The following is a 21,119-nucleotide window of genomic DNA, read 5'->3' as shown; positions in this document are numbered from 1 at the left end:
GCTGAAAATATTGAAAGCTTTGTACCCGGCATCTATCATCACGTACTGTAATATAACACAAGTTAAATCTTAAAGGATAAGTATAAAGATGTATTACACACTGCAGTAACTGCTGTAGAGAGGGAGTTTTGTTTCTAGATATCCTAAAAAAAGGGGTGATGCTATGAACAAAATATACAAAAAGGTCTGTCAAACAATGCATAATAGAGGCTGAAATATCCCTTTAATGTTTAATGTACCAGGTACTCTTAAAAATATTATGTACTTGACTCGGCAATTTTACATTGATAGCCTTGCATTGGAACATATATCCCTGTTACATGGCCGAGAGATACCGGAGGCGGTGTGGGAGTCAGAGGGGGGAAAAGGAGAGGAAGATCTGGGCATCATCAGCATAGAGATGATATGAGAAGCCATGGGAGGAGATGAGGGGACCCAGGCAGCGGATGTACAGAGAAAACAGGAGGGGTCCCTGGACTGAGCCTTGGGGGACGCCTGTAAGCAGGAGGCAGAGGATAAGCCACACCAGGACACCCGGTACGAGCGATCGGAGAGGTAGGAGGAGAACCAAGCAAGAGCAGTGCCAGAGAGGCCCAGGTCAGCAAGGGAGGACAGGAAAATAGAGTGGTAGACTGTCAAAGGAAGCAGAGAGGATGGAGAGAATTAGGAAAGAGGAGAGGGAGGCGGCATGAGCAGAGAGTAGAGAGTTAGTGATTCATGGAGTGTACTGAGTGAAAACTGGATTGGAGGAGGTTAAGCAGAAAATGTTTTGGCAGGAAAGCAGAGAGCTGGCGATAATGAGGGATCAAGGGAGTGTTTTTGTAATAATAATAATAATAATAATAATAATAATAATAATATCTTTATTTTTATATAGTGCCTTTCATAGTGGACCACCATCACAAAGCGCTTTACAGAGGTAGGTTGTGAACTGTGCATTATATGCAGAGTCACTTACAATATGACATTGATTTAACATCTCATCTGCAGGATGGAGCACAAGGAGGTTAAGTGACTTGCTCAGGGTCACACAGTGAGTCAGTCAGTGGCAGAGGTGGGATTTGAACCCGGACCTTCTGGTTACAAGCCCTGGACTTTAACCACTGGACCACACTGCCTCCTAGATGGGGGTGATGCAGGCCTACTTGAAAGCAGAGGGTAAAGAGCCAGAGAGTAGAGAGATGTTGAGAAGAAAGGAAATGAAAGGAAGTGAGCAGGGGCAGCAGCCTGGAAAAGGTGAGTGGGGAGGGGGTCCAGAGCACTCGTGGTGGGTTTGTGGCCCTGGAGCAGGGAGCAAAAATCAGAGTCCGAAAGGGGCGAGAAGGAGGAGAGGGAGAGCAGATTAGTGGGGTTGCAGAGGGTGAAGGTGAGTGGATAAGCAGAGGACAGGGAGTGGGTGGGGAAGGAGGTGAGGTATTGAAGAGTTTACGGATGTCAGTGATTTTAGAGGAGAAGAAGGAGGCAAAGTTGTCAGCTGAGATAGAGGAAGGTGGAACAGGGAGAAGGGCTAGGGAGGGAGGAGAAGGTAGAGAAAAGTTTACAGATTGTTAGTAGAAGGCTGAATAATAGAGTGGACGTAGGAGTGTTTGGCAGAGGTGAGTGTAGAGAATAAGGAGTCAATGGAGGGGAGGTGCAAGAGAGCAGCAGACGAAAAGAGAGAATGGAGGTTTCGATGGAAGGTGACGAGGGGGTCGGCAGAATGGGAAGGGATGGGAGTGACGGAGAGAAGAAAATAAAGCAGTGATCATAGATATCGAGAGGGGTCACCGAGAGGGCGAGGGGGAAGCAGTCCCTGGTGAACACGAGGTCCAGTTGACTGTCAGCTGTGTGAGTATGGGGGGGAGACATAGTGGTTGGGGTTGGAGAGGTGGATGTTAGTCACTTAATAAAACAACAGGGGTGGAAGGAGAGGGGAAGTAGGAGAGGAGGAAGTCAAGCTCATCAAGAAAGTGAGTAAGGGGTCCAGGAGGGCGGTAGAGAACAATGAGGAGGAGGTGATTTAAACAGCGTGAAATGCAAAGGTGCTAACAGAGAGAGAGGAGAGAGCAGAGGCAGAAAAGAGCAAGGAGGGAGGAAAGAGCGCCAGGATGTTAGAGGTATCAGGGGAGATCCGGGTTTCAGTGAGAGCTGGAAGTCAAGAGAGGAGAGAGGCAAAGGCAGAGATAAAGTCAGCTTTGTTGGAAGCTGAGTGGTAGTTCCAGAGGGCACCAGAGAGAGTGCAAGAGGGGGTGAGCAGAGGAAAAGGGGAGAGGCAGGGAGATCAGGTTAAAGAAGATAGATTTGCAGCGGCAGGGAGAGGCCGGGGAGAGGACGAGAGGAGAGGATTACACGGATATTAAAGTTAGTCATGGTAGGAAGCAGTAGAGGGAGTAGAAATTGATATGGGAGAGGGTGGTGCAGAGAGGGAGGTGAAAACAGATAGGTACAGGAGGAGCAAGAGAATTAATAAATAAAAATAAAAGAAAGTGTATGCAAACCTGGTCTGGAGTTGGAACCTTCACGGTCGTTGCTTGGTTAAAAGATTGTGCGTCCGGTCCTAGTTTGGACTACCACAGTTTAGACTACCTGTCCTTTGGTGATAAGGCCCTTCGGTGAGCTGCCGCTGAGTGCTGGAGCACTAGGTTAGCGTCAGTGCATATATAATGCCCTGGAGGTCGAGAGCTGTGTGCTTCAGACAATGGCTTGCAAATTACAGTAATCGAATCAGCTGCGCCCTGCTGTTACTTGGCAAATACTTACTTCAGCACAACTGGCTAAATTCGTTCACTTTGCAGCATCAAACTAGCAATAACTCACTTTACAATTAAAACAAGTTGTCCTTATATACGAAAGCATTCTGGTCTGTCAGCTCTCCTGCTCGCTGTGCGATCTAATGCAAAACTGTGGCAGATGCCTGGTATATAAGCTCCTTCCTTCAAACAAAAGCAGCGTAATCGCTTTACTCAGCGTTCCATGCAAGCCATCTGCTGAATGGAAGAATATGATTGGCTAACAGACGTGCTGATCATAACTACAGAGAGAACATGAGTGTGTCTGCCTCCACTGAACATATAGTGTTGACTGAATGGAGAATGTAGATCGGATGACAGCCTCCGTGTTAAAGCTATGTATTTATTGTTATACTACATATTACACATAAATAAATTTAAAAAAAACTTATTATTTATTTTGGACACTTCCTCTTATAGACTTCCTGTTGTGAGAGTGGCTTGTGCAGCCAACCCACATAATGCTTAGGTATACACCTCCCATTTGGCAAGAAGTATTTATTTACGTTTTGATTCTAAGTGGATTGGTTTTCATTCTTTCTCATAACACACGTTTTATTATAAATCAATTTGTTTAGCATTCATTCAAACTAATTTGCTTATTTTACTCCCCTGGTTTTATAGAAATCATGAATGAATGCTTTTTGAATCTAAACTATGTTGGCTTTTTGTTTGGAAGATCTGTGCTATACCAGACTTAAGAAGATAAAATTGTAAACATTTTGCCTCATAAAGATGAAATTTACATTATATCTGTATGACATATGTTAGGCACTTTGCTTTGAGGCTATATCTATGGGTGCCCAGGTGACTCACCTGGTAAAGGCACAGCCACCTGGTGTGCAGAGTGAGTCCTATGAAATCAGCAGATTCGCCCCATAGGCTAAAAGGGCCCATTGGAAAGTATCAGATCTCCACATAGTTGCAGCGAAAACATTTTAAAAAGTCTTTATTCAGGATGAATTGAGGTATTTAGATCCCAGTTCCAGTGTCAAACGGTCTAAATGTTTGGTGCCACTGCACATCTGGCATGCACTGTAAAGTTGTCCACCATATCAGCTTGCAGTGTGGAGTAGTGGTTAGGGCTCTGGACTCTTGACCGGAGGGTTGTGGGTTCAATCCCCAGTGGGGACACTGCTGCTGTACCCTTGAGCAAGGTACTTTACCTAGATTGCTCCAGTAAAAACCCAACTGTATAAATGGGTAATTGTATGTATAAGGATGGATAAGGGCGTCTGCTAAGAAATAAATAATAATAATATCAGTTAATATTATTACTATGTTATATTGGTCATTGATACTAAATAAACAACTCATTCAGTAAGGAAGGTCAATTTACAGTCCCTGTAAACAGATTTTAATTAAAAAAACAGGGTTTTATGACATTTCCTAGAGATTAAAAATGCCATAAAGGATGTTTGCTGATAGGCCATATCCTCTTTATTAGGATCTGCGGATGATGCTTTTTATAACTCTTGTATTTTAAATCTAAAAAAATATAACTGTCAAACATGCTTTAATTATATGTGTATGCACATCAACCCAATTCAATATATATTTTAATCATGCACATAATTATGCCTGGAATTAAATGGTAAAGATACCCAAAGAGATTACAACCTTCTCATTACTTACAGCACAATCACATTCAATACAATATGCATGATATACTTCCTTACCTCCTGTGTACTCTGCTTCATTAGAAACTAGACTTTGTTGGCTCAACAGATATTTACATTACCTGAAGTAGTTTTAACTGCAGGTGTTGGTTTGTTATTAGTAAGGTAACTATTTCTTATTTTCTTCAATAATTATTAAATTGATTGTAGCAGGGCAGAAGAGAGCCCTGTACGTAGTTAGTGGGGCAGGTCAAAGGCCTGCTTGGGTTATATGTATTTTGTGCAAATGATATTGTAAATAGGGTATTATGAGTTAAAAAAAGGATAGTTATTCTTTGGGAACAGATGTGTTGGTATGATTTGAATGTATTTTGTGTTTATTTAAAAACAAGTGTTTTGTTTGTTATTGTTTGGCAGCTTGGATGGGGTTAAAGCTCCAGCCACTAAAATCGTGTGAATTGTGACCACCTCTGAATTGATTAATTTATTGTTAATTCAGAGATGGTCACATGGATACAAACCCACAGCTTTTGCTGGTCGGGGTGGAGGTTCAAGAAGGAGGAACGAGAGAAAACGAAAGTTAAAGTAAAACAGAAAGAAAGCAATTGCTACTTGTGCTGGGCACACCAGCACAGTACTTGTTTGGGTGAAGCGAGATTATTGTGTTTGTGGCTTGTTTTTGTTTGACCATTTATTTTGCTCTGTGAGCAGTGTTTTTTTTTGTGAGTGTTTGTTTTGTTTCATTATTTATTTTACCTGTCTGTGCCTCTTTGTCAACTTCCTTGTCTGGGAAAGTCATCACTCAGCCATCCTGTCACATATATATATATATATATATATATATATATATATATATATATATATATATATATCAAAGAAAAAAGAAGAAAAGAAAAGGATATTTCAGGTACTTAAAAAGGTAGAATAATTGATTACAAATCAATTATCAGGACGTTTCGGACTACAAGTCCTTCATCGGCTGAATACAAAAAAACAGTGCTTTAAGAAGTTGATAAAAAACAAACAAAATCAACTTCTTAAAGCACTGTTTTTTTGTATTCAGCCGATGAAGGACTTGTAGTCCGAAATGTCCTGATAACTGATTTGTAATCAATTATTCTACCTTTTTAAGTACCTGAAATATCCTTTTCTTTTTTCTTTTTTCTTATTGATCATTTTGGTACACAGCAGTTTTGCTTTTTCTCAAACTGTATATATATATATATATATATATATATATATATATATATATATATATATATATATGTGTGTTTTTATTTAGAATCGATATGTAACACATATGGTAACAGTATCAAATGATATTCTGCCACAACATGTTATATTACAGTTATAACATTATGCCAAACAACAGAAATAGATCATAGTGTGAGGTTCAGTCCATATCTTACCAACAATGTATTAATCATAATTCGGACTGGTATATAAAATTGCAACAACTTATAAACATTGTGTTGCAATTTTATATACCAGTCCGGTATATAAGTTGTGTGGTCCAGTGGTTAAAGAAAAGGGGCTTGTAACCAGAAGGTACCCGGTTCAAATCCTACCTCAGCCACTGCCTCATTGCGTGACCCTGAGCAAGTCACTTAACCTCCTTGTGCTCCGTCTTTTGGGTGAGACATAATTGTAAGTGACTCTGCAGCTGATGCATAGTTCACACACCCTAGTCTCTGTAAGTCACCTTGGATAAAGGCGTCTACTAAAAAAAATAAACTAACATTTTGATGTTTTTCATAGTTAATGCAGAACAAAAGCAATAATTACGAGTTCTAGATAGATGTAGATGGTGTGTGTCTTACAGGAACACACTGAATTAATCTGTGACTCTCTTAAATACCTTCTGTTTGAGGCTTGTTGTGATGCTGCTGTTCGGGTGTGGTTACCTTCAGGGCTGACCACACAGCCTGTACTTTGAATTCGCTTGCCCAAAATGTAAACACATTCTTTAATAGTGCCGCACCCACACTGCTTATTCTAACCAGTATACAAAGTAAATGTCTTCATCTCACACACACACATTATACAAAGTAAATGTGATACAGAAATTCCAACAGTACAAACACACAGATTATACACAGTATATTTAAAATCCAACACTGACACACAAGCTTCCTCCCTCCTTGAACTTTTCTGACCACCTTGATATGAACTACACACCAATCCTCGCTTTATTTTCCACCGCAGGAGATGGAGTCCCTGGTAACAGAGATATATTCATTGTTGACTGTTGATATATGTTATGGAATAGGGCTGTGCCAAACCAGCTACGTCAAATAGTAACATGGCAAGTATCCTTTTTATATGTTTACTTTTAGGAAGATATTAATATTATTTGCATTTGCCCAACAGTGTCATAGTTTTTATACTCAATACAGATTTTTGCGCTTGGAACTAGTAATTAAATGCTACAGCAATAATTGTGAAAAACATGCATAAATATAAATGCATACAAAAGTGTTATATTTGTAATCTCTTCTAGGTACTATGTATATTCAGAACTAAAAAGTTGTTGAAAATAAAAGGTGAGAGTTGCACTTCTACGTATTCTGGGTCCCAGAAGGTGAGAGTTGCACTTCTACATGTTCAGTTATTTGTAGAATTTAGATTAATGGTAATATTGAGCAGTTTATAGCCTTCATAAAATAACAAACAACCCTCAGTTAATATGCGATTTTTTTTTTTCCTGGGGAAGATTGTTTCCCCCCTGAAAGAGAAGATGGTAAATAAAGGGGAATCACATCAACTATTATTAATAGCCTTCAATTTAAAATTTCCAATCGAATATTCAATCACAATTGATTGTTTGGCTCTGCCCAATTATGGTCGTCAACCTTTTCTTCATACTGTGGTGCATATTCCCTGAATATGATAGTAATACCTGAAAGTGTAATAGAAATGTAACTGGACTAATTAATGAAATCTCTGTGTCGATGAAAAGGGCCCCTTTCCTGGTAGACATACTAAACTGTGTGACTACTGAACTAGGTGACTAGAGTTAGGTGGCATCTGGACTGGATTAGGCTGAAAGAACAGTTGACTTTATGGACAGATAATTCACAACTGCAACAACAAGTGGTTTGATACAAGGAAGACATAAAGTATCTATGTCCCGAGTGGAAAAGGACGTTAAATATCAAATGAGTGTGAGTTTTAAAGAGACAAGATACACAAATGACCTCATGCGAATAGCTACTTAGCAGAGTGAAAAGACTATAACTATCCAAGCAAAACTAAACATTTTGCATTCCACATCGATTGCTAAACATGGTGCTGAACAGGACTCGAGAAGATAAAGCAAACTGCAAGCGAGTCAATGACCACATGCAACGAGATTGAGGATCGGCTGGAGGACTGCCATAAAACTTACAGAGACTTTTATCAGACAAACCAGTCTGGGTCTACTGTACACCTAAGCCACAGTATCCAAAAAAGACTGTGCCCTGCTACCTGCATAACTAAGATTCAAAGATGACAGAGGGGACGGGCGCTGGTGTGTGATCCTATCGGGATTGCCTGACTTCTATTATATGTAAACATATGGAAACTATAATTAGATCCAAAATGGAAACCTATATGGTAACAGTATCCTGGCAGACAGTCAGCATGGTTTTAGGAAAGGGAGATTGTGTCTAACTAACCTGCTTGACATTTTGAGGATGCAACATCGACAATGGATAACTGCAAAGCATATGACATGGTTTATTTAGATTTCCAGAAAGATTTTGATAAAGTCCCACATAAAAGATTAATTCTCAAACTGGACGCAGTAGGGATTCAAGGAAATGCATGCACATGGATTAGGGAGTGGTTAACATGTAGAATACAGAAAGTGCTGATTAGAGGAGAAACCTCAAAATAGAGCGAGGTAACCAGTGGAGTACCACAGGGATCAGTATTAGGTCCTCTGCTATTCCTAATCTACATTAATGACTTAGATTCTGATATAGTAAGCAAACTTGTTAAATTTGCAGACGACACAAAAATAGGAGGAGTGGCAAACACTGTTGAAGCAGCAAAGGTCATTCAAAATGATCTAGACAGCATTCAGAACTGGGCAGACACATGGCAAATGTGTCTGCCCAGTTCTGAAATTTAATAGAGAAAAGTGTAAGGCAATAAAAATGTGCATTATAAATATCATATGGGAGATACTGAAATTGAAGAAGGAATCTATGAAAAAGACCTAGGAGTTTATGTTGACTCAGAAATGTCTGCATCTAGACAATGTGGGGAAGCTATAAAAAAGGCCAACAAGATGCTCAGATATATTGTGAGAAGTGTTGAATTTAAATCAAGGAAAGTAATGTTATAACTTTACAATGCATTAGTAAGACCTTATCTAGAATATTGTGTTCAGTTCTGGTTACCTCGCTACAAAAAGGATATTGCTGCTGTAGAAAGAGTGCAAAGAAGAGCAACCAGAATTATCCCGGGTTTAAAAAGCATGTCGTATGCAGACAGGCTAAAAGAATTGAATCTATTCAGTCTTGAACAAAGAAGACAACGCGGCAATCTGATTCAAGCATTCAAAATTCTAAAAGGTATAGACAATGTCGACCCAAGGGTCTTTTTCCTGAATTAAGAAACAAGGACCAGGGGTCACAAATGAAGATTAGATAAAGGGGCATTCAGAACAGAAAATAGGAGGCACTTTTTTACAAAGAGAATTGTGAGGGTCTGGAACCAACTCCCCAGTAATGTTGTTGAAGCTGACACCCTGGGATCCTTCAAGAAGCTGCTTGATGAGATTCTGGGATCAATAAGCTACTAACAACCAAACAAGCAAGATGGGCTGAATGGCCTCCTCTTGTTTGTAAACTTTCTTATGTTCTTATATATATACAGTGTATATATATATATCAAAGTAAGCTTGCAAATGAAACCAGTTTGTTTAAACAATAATGATTTATTCATGCAATATGACAAAACAAACAATAATAGCATTTGAGTAACTAATTAAAGCAACTTCTGTAGAATTAACTATAAGAGATTCTCTCAAAATCACAGCTTAAAACTGCAGGCTGCATGCAATTACAGCAAGGACTCTTGATTAAGTTGTGGCTCTTAAAAGGCAATGCTCCATTCCTGAAATATCTGAGTCTGTATCTAAGATATTCTCCACTGCAGCTATGGCCAAAAGTTACCTATAATTTTAGAATTGAAACATAATATTTTAAAAGAAAAACCACATGAACATCATTTAGATCTTTTATTTAACATCATGTAATCAAAGAAACTACAAAATGGTATCTCAAAAGTCTACTGGATGCCATAATCGTTGAACAGTATTTCATGTTAGATTTTGAAATTTCACATTTTTTGTCAGTTGTTCATTAAGTACATGGAAAACAACAAAGCGGTATGTCATTCAATATATTAACATAACATTATACAGCAGGTTTCATTCGACTTTATGAAGCAAAATGTGTTAATTATATAGGGTGATACAAAAATGTTGGCCATAGCTGTAGTATGTGACAAGTAACTTCAAAGATATCACACATAAAACATTCTCAAAAAACTCTTTTGTAGTTTCCCATTTAAGATATTTTCCAGTACTATAGCATGTGGCAAGGTATAGTATTACATATAAGATATTCTCTAAAATTACTTCACAACTATAAGTTACCAAAATTACAATAGGAACTTTTTTATAGTTTCCTAAGGACAAATCAAACTGTACTGGATGCAATCAGATTAACAGAGGAAGTACCTTAATTATTTCTAGAAAAACTTTTAAACTACCATTTATATGGTAAGTTATGTTATCTAATCACATACATGCACTGATTTTTCACTATTATAAGTTTAAATCACCACTTGCACTAGGAGCACTCACTTTGGGAATTGTGATTGTGTTTGTGTTTAAAGTCCATGTTATTATTATAAGTATTATTTTGGGACTGAACCCTGTGGGTTTTAACTGTGCAATACCATTGTTGTGTATTGCTAGTTATTATTATTTATTGTTGCAAACAAGCAACACAGCCAAAATAAAGAGCTGTTGGACCGTGAACTGTGTTGTGTCAATCATTGCTGTGCACTGCATCACCTCTACACCTGCACACTACAAACCACTTTGCCACACCAATTATTATTATTTTCCTCCCAATTTGGAATGCCCAATCGCTTTTCCCTTCACCTCAGCAATTCTCCACATGGCTCAGCAGACCTGAAGGTTCAGTGGACGTCTCCCGATCTCACGACCAAGCCAGCTTCCTTTTTCACCCAGGAACTCGACAGCAGATGTGACCTCTAGAGGTCAAAAAGTCAACCTTGCAGATGTCTGCCTTTGAGCTCACTGGGCACCTGGCCAGCAGGGTTTGCTGTAGCGTGATGAGGAGAAACAGTCCCTGCCGGTTTTGCCTCCGTAATCCAAGGTATAAAGCACGTCAGTGTTATTTTATTTATTTATTGCATTTATATGGTGCTTTTTATACATTCCATAATTTAGGGGCTTTACAAGAAAAAGCCCTAACTCCCGTGTTGCTTTTGTTGACCTGGGAATAACCAGCAGCCCTGCATCCTGTGACCTCAGAGTGCGGTTTGGAAGATACGTGGTCAGTAACTCCTGCAAATAACTAGGTGCTAATCCATTCAGGGCCTTGTAAGTTAACAGCAACATCTTCAAACCAATTCTATATTGCACAGCGAGCCAGTGTAAAGAGGCCAAAACAGGGGTAATATGTTAACTTTCCCTGGTTTTAGTCTGAATTTTAGCGGCGGTATTCTTAACAAGCTGCAAGTGGGATACCATACATTGTAGGACAATTAGTCTCTAGGCATCTGATATGGAAATAATTGGTCTAAATTTACCTATATTTCTCAAATGGTAAAAAGATACTTTAGTAACTTCCTTAACATGAGTCTCACTGTTGAGTGCTTGAAACACTGATGAAAGCCATTCTACACACCATATATTATTATTATTTACACTACATTTCTCAGGCAGAACGACTGTGCCACCCTGAGTGTGACGGTGCACATTTTTTTTAAAAAGTGCGCATTATTATTATTATTTGTTTATTTAGCAGACGCCTTTATCCAAGGCGACTTACAGAGACTAGGGTGTGTGAACTATGCATCAGCTGCAGGGTCACTTATAATTACGTCTCACCCGAAAGACGGAGCACAAGGAGGTTAAGTGACTTGCTCAGGGTCACACAATGAGTCAGTGGCTGAGGTGGGATGTGAACCGGGGACCTCTTAGTTACAAGCCCTTTTCTTTAACCACTGGCCTTGTAAGTTAACAGCAACTTTTCTTTAACCACTGCCCTTTTCTTTAACCACTGGACCACACAGCCACAGCATTTTAAGCTCTCTGCACAGATCAGTTTACGACTGTAAGTGCCCTGGATAAGAGTGTCTGCTAAGAAATAAATAAGAAGAAGAAGAAGAAGAAGAAGAAGAAGAAGAAGAAGAAGAAGAAGAAGAAACGAAAGCTAGAGACTGTTGCATTTTACAACACAACGAAGTACAGTGTGGATATAATGGATCAAATGGCACGGCTGTATTCTGTCAAAGGTGGTACTCGCAGTGGCCTGTGTCTGTTTTTTTTTTTTTTTTTATAATGTTTTGGACCTGGCATTCATCAACGCTTTGGTTTTGTACAAGGAGTGCATCGGCAACACAATCACTCGGAGGGACTTCATTTTGCAGCTAACCCTGGAGCTATGGCAGAAACATTTTAAGAAGAGACACGAAAGCCGGCTGGTAAATGCCACTCAACCTTCAGCCAGCGCTGCACCCACTGGTACATGGAATAAAAGACAATGCCAGGTTGCTAAATGCAATAAAAACATAACTTTTGATGTCTGCGCCCATTGTGAAAAGGCAGTCTGTGGCAAATGCACTGGTACAGTTGAAAAGCGTGTTTTCTGCATAGATTGTACTTAGAAAGCTGTAATAGAACAGACAGACAGAGCCTTTTGTCACGAAATCCGCGTGTTCAGATTTCTTTACGTACTTTTTCTATTTGCTCAGCATACACTCTTATCTCAGGGGAGACGTTAGGAGGACAGAGATGTTATTACTCCTAGTGGGATATAGTTCGTGCTCTGGACCCGCAGTATATTCGGATGACCAACATAGTACCCAAGAAATTGACAGACTCATGTATCTAAAGTGTTTTTACGAATCAGAGTATGATCAGTACTCCTTCGGTTTATTAACAGTTAAATATTGGATTGAGTAGCTACAGGCTACTTCATATCCCCAGCTGACAGACGTTCTGGGCAGTCCAGTGTCTTAACAGATATTAACGTTAACACTTTAATACATCTTTATGTATTCGTGCAGCCGGCAGGCCTGGCCACGACCACGACACTAAATACACCCAGTAGCCTCTTTTCAGCACATTCAACAAATGTTCTCCTATCTTCTAAACATAGCGTGAGTCCCTTATAGCAATACATGTGAGATAAAATAATAATTGATTAATGCTTACCCTTTAATATAGATCGTAAAAGGATATGACTGTCTTCACCAGGCAAATTAAACTGAGTTAAATCAGTTCAATTGTGTTTTTGGTTTGCAGAAGATGGACCACCTTACCCTGTCTGGGATGAGTGTGGTACTCCATTGAAATTACTCTGGAGTTAAATAGGTTTTTCGTCTCATTGGAATACATGGGACGCCTCAATTAAATCCAATCATTAATCAGGTGGGACAGTTCTTATCCATTTTACAAATAATAGTTTTCAAAAGATCCGGACTAACTTTTCAGAATTAATAGGTCTCATGTACTCAATAAATTCAATACTTCATATTTGTCTAACTCCAAACCTATGATCTCATTTCTTTGCTTTCCTCCGAGCCCCTCCTTTATCTGAAACGTTAAGTGAACCAAGGTTCCCAGGATCTTGGTTTATAATATAATATAAAAACACTACTGCATGCAAAACACTAATTTTATATGTTATATGAGAGATGTTCTTAATATGTGACATCCTCTTCTAAGTGATTATATTATGCTAAATTAAAGGTATGTGTTTCTTTTAACTTCATATTGTTTCATCATTTTGTTAATGAGTCAGTTTTGATTCCATATACCATTGTCTAAAAGAGTATTTGACAAAAGTTTGTCTCATACAATATTCAAGTCATTTAGTTTCACTAAGTTTAAGTGGTAATAGTTTTCATTACAATTATTTATCCATTAAGAGATGCACTGACCAGGCTCTGACCTGTACCTCTCTGGGAATATGTTACTGCTAGCAGTTTCCACAGTCTCTTGTTTTTTCCAAGGTCAGAGTCTGTGCAAACACTTTTTAGATTTATGACCTATAAAGGTCTGTTAAGCCATACTTTTTGCATATTATTTCAAGATATATTCTTATCTGTGCTAAACCACTAATTCCATAAACCTTACCACTCCTATCTCTATGAGGCTTGCAGCTCTGCTGAAGTGGAACTCAAGGACCTTCCTTCTTTCTAGATAAGAAGAGAGGCCCTGGTTTCACTGTAGCAGTTTCAAATCACCACATTATAAGGAATCCATCTAACATCATTAGACAATAGTATAGTGGATTAATAACAAGGTACATTATAGTATATTATTACAAACTTAACACAAAAACATAACACAACACCTTTTAACTTCTATACTTCAATGGATATCATAATGTCTAGAAGTCTTATTGTTCAATAGAAAGAAGAATAAACTTGTACCATTTTCCCATTTAAGTAAATCGAATACTGCTCCAGGTTTTAATCTTCTTATCACTACAGCAAAGTCGTGAACAAGCAATAATACTTGTCAGTTTTAAATAATATGTTTTCTCATTATAGCAAATACTTGAAACATATTACTAATCTTATGAAATAAGTGTTATGAACTATAAACAGTTTCAATTAGCACTGAACCTGTTTCATTATAAGATAATCTTTCAATTAATTTACCTCTGTTTATCAATTGCTATAATATTATTTTGGTGAATCCCTTTTGAGGATTTAAATCCAAATATAGGCCAGTATAACTGCATTCAACTAGGCTCGACCCTTTGTTCATACAAAATCCAGCCGAGACAGGATTTTTTCTCAAGACCTCTGGCTTGTTAGTTAAACTTTTGGTCATAAAGAGTCTCTTCTTATCTTGTGTTTTTAGGACATAAATTTGTAGATTAACGTTCACTTTTAGCTGGAATGGTGCTTTTTATCAAGCGTCATGCTTTCTGAAGATTAGATATACTAGTGGTAAATCGGTCATTATATATATTTTCTTAGGGATTCTCAGACTATCAAGTATTTGATTGAATACATGTGTAATTCCAAACAAGTGAGGACTGACCTATTTCATGGAGCAAGAGAGCCACCTACTGGTGGTACAAGGATACTCTTTCTTTATCCTTCCTAATATCTTTGACACTTCATTTTATAATACATTCCATATTTGAAATTGCCTAGTCCATGTCCTGCATATCTCAGCGTTCCCAGCAGGATTCAACTTCTGTGCCGGGTTCAGCTCTGGTTGGTTCTGCGAAAACGACAACAGGCCCCTTTATCCAAAGTTTAGCATCACAGGTGTGAGACGCCATCTCACTTCGTACCTACAAGATACTTGGACACGTTTAGCTGGGACACCTTCTACACATTCCAATTTACCTAGATGAGCCCATTTCACTAAATGACCTCCTTCACAATTTATGCATTCAATCCTCTTAATATCCTTTGGATCTACATTTAGATGAGAGAAAGAAATTCCTTCAGAATCATTACATTCAAACAAGATTCTACAGTGTTTAGCTAAATGACTACAGGCTGGACAAAGTTTGGGCCCAGTCACTGATGACTTGCTTTGGCACATATTACATGCACACATAACAAGAGGATTATGTTTCAATTTGTGTGTCAGGGTTAATTCTGCACCATGTACAATAGTTCTGGATCTGTACACATTGTTACTGTACATTCCCTTCTGTTCGCACAGAGTCACTTCCATCCAGAACACTGAAGGAGGCCAAAACTCACTGTTATTCATATTTTCTGGTATCCAATTACTGTTCTTTTCCACATCAGTAGCAAACTTAACATAACTGAATCTGTTTCATTTGATGAACCATTTACTGTAGCTTACTGAGATCCTCCATGCAATAGAGTCTAATGTTTTACTATATGGAATAACTAGTTCAGCGTCACCTGCGACACTTTGAACTGTTTCACTCAAAGCACTTTCACATTGCATAAGTTATGTTATATTTTTGTTTTATGCTATTTTTATAACCACTTATTTATGTTTTATAATTTATCCTGGGATAATGGTTTCAATTGTCTTAACATAACACATTTCTATTTTTTTTGCCACTGTTGTTAATGAACCACTGTAGATTTTTCATTTAGTTTAAATTTGTTGGACCACAGGGTTTTTGAAAATGAGAGATCTGAGTTTCTCCCAAAAGACTTTCTGAGCAGTTGTTTCTCCTCCCGGCCAGTCGAGGCAGGATTTCTTACACATTTCCCTGCGGAGCTTCTGCTGCTGGGACAACCTTTCAACAGGGATCTTCTCCAAGAATACGAAAACCAAGACATCTCTGTTCTCTGAGAAGAGCTGCATGTGTGCCAGGCTCATTTCCAGCTTGCACCACTCACTCTTCAGGAAGTTCGTGGATATCACACAGATGGTCCTCCTGCTTCTCTGAATGCTGCTCTCCACGTTGTCCAGGATGTTGCCTCCCAGCTCCCAGTCTCTGTCCGGCACACACAATTTCATGTTCGGAAGACCGGCATTGTTCTCTAGGTTAGGAATCAACTCATGGACTACCCATTCAAAATCCCTCTCGCAGTAGGCAACAAAAGCATCATACTTAAACCTGGGGTTGTTCTCCCAGACTTCTGTGTCTTTCCTCTTGGACAACAGCAGGTACCACTGATAGTAGATCTTCCAACGGTACACATAAAGCAGGACAACCACAATCGACAAGACAGTCATTCCGAGGATGACTATGAGAATATACCATACATATTCAGGAATGCATATGGGATTAAAATCCTTCAAATGCTTGCCACGAAGCTCTACAGGGGCGAAGCACATGAAATCCTCTGCATTGGTTGTGTTTCCCAAGGACTTCACCCAGAAAGAAGCCCAGGCCAGGCTGCAGTCGCAAGTGAAATAGTTCCCGCTGAGGTTCACGTAAAGAGTGGACGGGAGTCTGAAGATGCCTTCGGGCAGAGTCTGGAGACGGTTGAGACTGAGGTCGATGTGGAGCAACTTCCCATTGTATTTGAACAGCTCTGCTGGGAGGGTCTGCAGCATGTTTCTTCTTAAATTAAGAACCTGCAGGTTGGTCAGGGAATACAGGACACCACGTGGCACCTGGTCCAGGGAACACCCCTCTAGGGTCAAGGACTCAAGGGCATGCAGTTTCATCAAAGCATTCGGGTGAATGGTTTTTATTGAGGACTCTTTCACCAGAAGCTCTCTCAAGTCCTTCAGATCAGAAAAGGCAGAGTCATCTATCAGGTTTATGGATGAGGAAAATATCTCCAAGGTATTCAGGGGGCACTGGCCAACGTCCTCAAACATGGGCTTCCTCATTGTCTCAAAATCTATTCTGTACAGACCCAGAGTATCCAGCTGGCTATTTCGTAGATCAAAGAATATAGTCTTCATGTCTTGTGTTTGGATTTTGCCGATTCTCAGAGACTTCAGCTTATAAAGTGGGTAGAAGGCCTGGGATCCCACCATTAGCACAGAGTGGTGCTGCTGAAGAGTCAGGTGCTCCAGAGTGTGCATGTAAGTGAATGTGTTCCCTTCTACTTCGTGCAGCCAGCTGTAGGACAGTCCAGGGAAACAATACTCTTAAACCTCGGAAATGTCCTGGTGTTTATTTTCAATATGTGGTTTCCCATCAGCATCATGTTCTTTGTCTCTGAAGGGATGGCATTTGGCACCTGTAAGGCAGAATGTGAAACTTAATGAGCTACTCCTTTTAAATTTAGCTTTTTTTCCTCCAGAGAAGGTATATTCTCTGTGATGAATGAAGCCGTTTCCAAATTAACCTGCTTATTAAATGGATGATTTATACTATATACATTTTCTGTATTTCATTTCCTCCTCTTTTAACTGCAGAAGAAGGCATGCTTGTTTGGAAACTGGAGTACAAAACAAGCATGGATTCTAACCAGTAGTTTTGACATCAAGGCCCAGCAGCTAGATAGCTTACATTGTTATCTGAGAAGCTGAATGTATACAGGTAAGTGTGGGAAACAGTTAAAAACACAGAGCTGCAGCTTGAACTATGGATTATGTTGTGATACAATACCAAGAACACACTGCTTCCATGCAGCTTGTATTTATAAACAGATGTATACATATTCTATATAGCTGGCATAACGTTGTTTGGCTTGGATTACTCTTTTTACTTAAAAATCTAGTGCTCAGTTATTTTACCCTGTGACAAACAGGCTGTAGTGGATGACGTCAGGCCAGAAAGAATCACAGACACACAGGCAGTAGTGATGAAACTGAGTCGCGGCAGCGCGCAGTGTTTTAATAAACAAATAAATAAAAGGTTGAACAAAACAGAACACGGCACTTTAAGCCAAAATAAATAGACAAACAAAACGACAAAACAGTAAACAGACAAACAAACATGGCGAGTCAAAGAAACTTTTCTTTTCTTTACTTTTCTCCTTCCTCACTCCCGTTCTCCAGTCACTGAACACACAAACCCCGACTGAGTAAAACGTGCATATATATATATACAATTGTGCTGGGATTCAATTACCAATTCATTATTCACTTGAATCCCAGCATGTGAACTAATCTGTGAATACTCTGTGCTCATATATTAAGTACTTTAAATGCACGTGAAGTGAAGTGCAATTCCCGTCCCTAAATACAATTAGGCCTATACATTTTAAATACTCGTGCTCATTACCCACATTATATCCCGTGTACCAACTACAATACACCAACATTAACACACGCAACATACAACATAAAAATGCACACAGGGGCAGGTCACATTGCCACATACCCCCAATTTACTCCCAAGATGTCCAATTACATTCCCTCACTGCAGCAATTTCCCACAACATCTCAGGAGGACTTTCACCCAGGAACTTGAGAGCAGATGTCAGTGAGCTATCTGCCTCTGGAGAACAAAGACCAACCCTGCATGTGTCCGCTTGAGCTGAACTGTAGCATGGTGAGGAGAAACAGTCCCTGCTGGTTTTGCCCCTCTGACCGGCAAGATCACCAGAGCCAGTGTGACACTCCTTTAGAATCCCCAAGCAAAGACAGCAAACTTCAAATAGCCAGGGCAACCTGAATTCTCCTGACTGTATGACCCACCCTGTACACTACACGACTGTGCCATTACCAGGTGAGCACTATATCCACACATCCTTTGGCTGATCTAGTTAACATAGAGTGCTGAAATGTTTGTACTGGCACAGAACAAGCCATTTGGATACAATGTAAAAAATGCCAATATTTTTCACTGATGAAGTACATATGTACTGTGTATGGTTATTAACTATGCTGTGTGTTTCAAACTACAGCTCATTCATTCAGCAAAGACAATGGATAATTGCAAAGCATACGACATGGTTTATTTAGATTTCCAGAAAGCTTTTGACGAAGTCCCGCATAAAAGATTAATTCTCAAACTGAACGCAGTAGGGATTCAAGGAAATGCATGCACATGGATTAGGGAGTGGTTAACATGTAGAAAACAGAAAGTACTGATTAGAGGAGAAACCTCAAAATGGAACGAGGTAACCAGTGGTGTGCCAAAGGGATCAGTATTAGGTCCTCTGCTATTTCTAATCTACATTAATGATTTAGATTCTGGTATAGTAAGCAAACTTGTTAAATTTGCAGACGACACAAAAATAGGAGGAGTGGAGGAGTGGCAAACACTGTTGCAGCAGCAAAGGTCATTCAAAATGATCTAGACAGCATTCAGAACTGGGCAGACACATGGCAAATGACATTTAATATAGAAAAGTGTAAAGTATTGCATGCAGGCAATAAAAATGTGCATTATAAATATCATATGGGAGATACTGAAATTGAAGAAGGAATCTATGAAAAAGACCTAGGAGTTTATGTTGACTCAGAAATGTCTTCTTCTAGACGATGTGGGGAAGCAAAACTGCACACATGTATGACTCTAAATGTTAAAACTTTACAATGCATTAGTAAGACCTCACCTAGAATATTGTGTTCATTTCTGGTCACCTCGTTACAAAAAGGATATTGCTGCTCTAGAAAGAGTGCAAAGAACAACCAGAATTATCCCGGGTTTAAAAGGCATGTCGTATGCAGACAGGCTAAAATAATTGACTCTATTCAGTCTTGAACAAAGAAGACTACACGGCGATCTGATTCAAACATTCAAAATCCTAAAAGGTATAGACAGTGTCGACCCAGTGGACTTCTTTGACCTGAAAAAAGAAACAAGGACCAGGGATCACAAATGGAGATTAGATAAAGGGGCATGCAGAACAGAAAATAGGAGGCACTTTTTTACACAGAGAATTGTGAGGGTCTGGAACCAACTCCCCAGTAATGTTGTTGAAGTTGACACCCTGGAATCCTTCAAGAAGCTGCTTGATGAGATTCTGGGATCAATAAGCTACTAACAACCAAACGAGCAAGTTTGTAAACTTTCTTATGTTCTTCTTATGTTCTTATGTTATTATTATTATTATTTCTTTCTTAGCAGACACCCTTATCCAGGGTGACTTACAATTGTTCAACATATCACATTTTTTTTACATACTATTACCCATTTATACAGCTGGGGATTTACTGGAGCAATCTAGGTAAAGTACCTTGCTCAAGGGTACAGCAGCAAAGTCCCTCCACCTGGGATTGAACCCACTACCCTCCAGTCAAGTCCAGAGCCTTAACCTCTACTCTACACTGCTACCCTATGTGTATATTGTGTATGTAATCAAAAAATCTTCCAAATTTAATAGGAACAGATTAAATCCACTCCCTTTCTACTAATTCACTTCTCTACCAACAAACATCACAGAAGTGTTTAATGATTATAATCTTTAATACGAGGCTGTAGTTGGATTTTAATTTGCATCACAGCTTGTTATTTAGGGTTTGGGGTTAGGGTTGGTTTGTCTTCAGTTCCACTTTTAGCCACCAACTGTACCTATAGGCAACCACTTTCACTTCAATACAACTGTATCTTGCTAAAAGAGACCCATTTAATCACCACCTCTATGTAACTACATGATAAATTGCTGTATTTTGTGTGTGTGTGTGTGTTTCACATATGGGCATAAATTGCTATAGATATTTTTTTAGCTGATGCTTTTATTTAAAGTGACTTGTATTTGTGCCCATTTATAGAGCTGGGTATTTTACTGGAGCAATCTGTGAAGTTCCTGCTTGCTCAAGGGTACAGCAGCAGTGCCCTACCTGGTTTTGAACCCTCAACCCTCCGGTAAAGAGTCCAGAGCCCTAAACACTAATCCACATGCTGGTATATCTATGTGAACATGTCCAGGGGTGAATATACCCTATATCTAATTCACTTTGTGCATGCTGCAAATTAACAGTTATAGAAAAAAAATATATATATATATATATATATATATATATATATTATATATTTATATATATTAAAAACTGATTGCACAATGGTTTACGCAGGCCTGTATTTTTATTTTACATCTACATTAAAATTCTAATTTCAGTCTGTATTTCATTTAGGATATGTAAATACATGGCACAGAGATATTTAGC

The 21,119-nt window shown here is 39.0% G+C and overlaps 1 protein-coding gene across 1 annotated transcript; it reads right to left on the bottom strand.

Moving 5' to 3' along the window:
• Positions 1-12,528: 12,528 nt before the first annotated feature.
• LOC131728095 (toll-like receptor 2) lies at positions 12,529-17,296 on the bottom strand. Its single transcript, XM_059019269.1, has one exon. It carries the CDS (start codon positions 17,136-17,138, stop codon positions 15,747-15,749), a length of 1,392 nt encoding a protein of 463 aa, XP_058875252.1. The 5' UTR covers positions 17,139-17,296; the 3' UTR covers positions 12,529-15,746.
• Between the last annotated feature and the right edge of the window lie 3,823 nt (positions 17,297-21,119).

The sequence above is a fragment of the Acipenser ruthenus genome, unplaced genomic scaffold (genome assembly GCF_902713425.1).
Source record: "Acipenser ruthenus unplaced genomic scaffold, fAciRut3.2 maternal haplotype, whole genome shotgun sequence".
NCBI classification, from domain to species: domain Eukaryota; kingdom Metazoa; phylum Chordata; class Actinopteri; order Acipenseriformes; family Acipenseridae; genus Acipenser; species Acipenser ruthenus.
This window is presented reverse-complemented; position numbering and strand designations above follow the sequence as displayed.

What these genes read in the sequence shown, in the direction of transcription:
- LOC131728095 (XM_059019269.1), bottom strand. Translation starts at nt 17,138, where the DNA reads ATGCACACTCTGGAGCACCTGACTCTTCAGCAGCACCACTCTGTGCTA.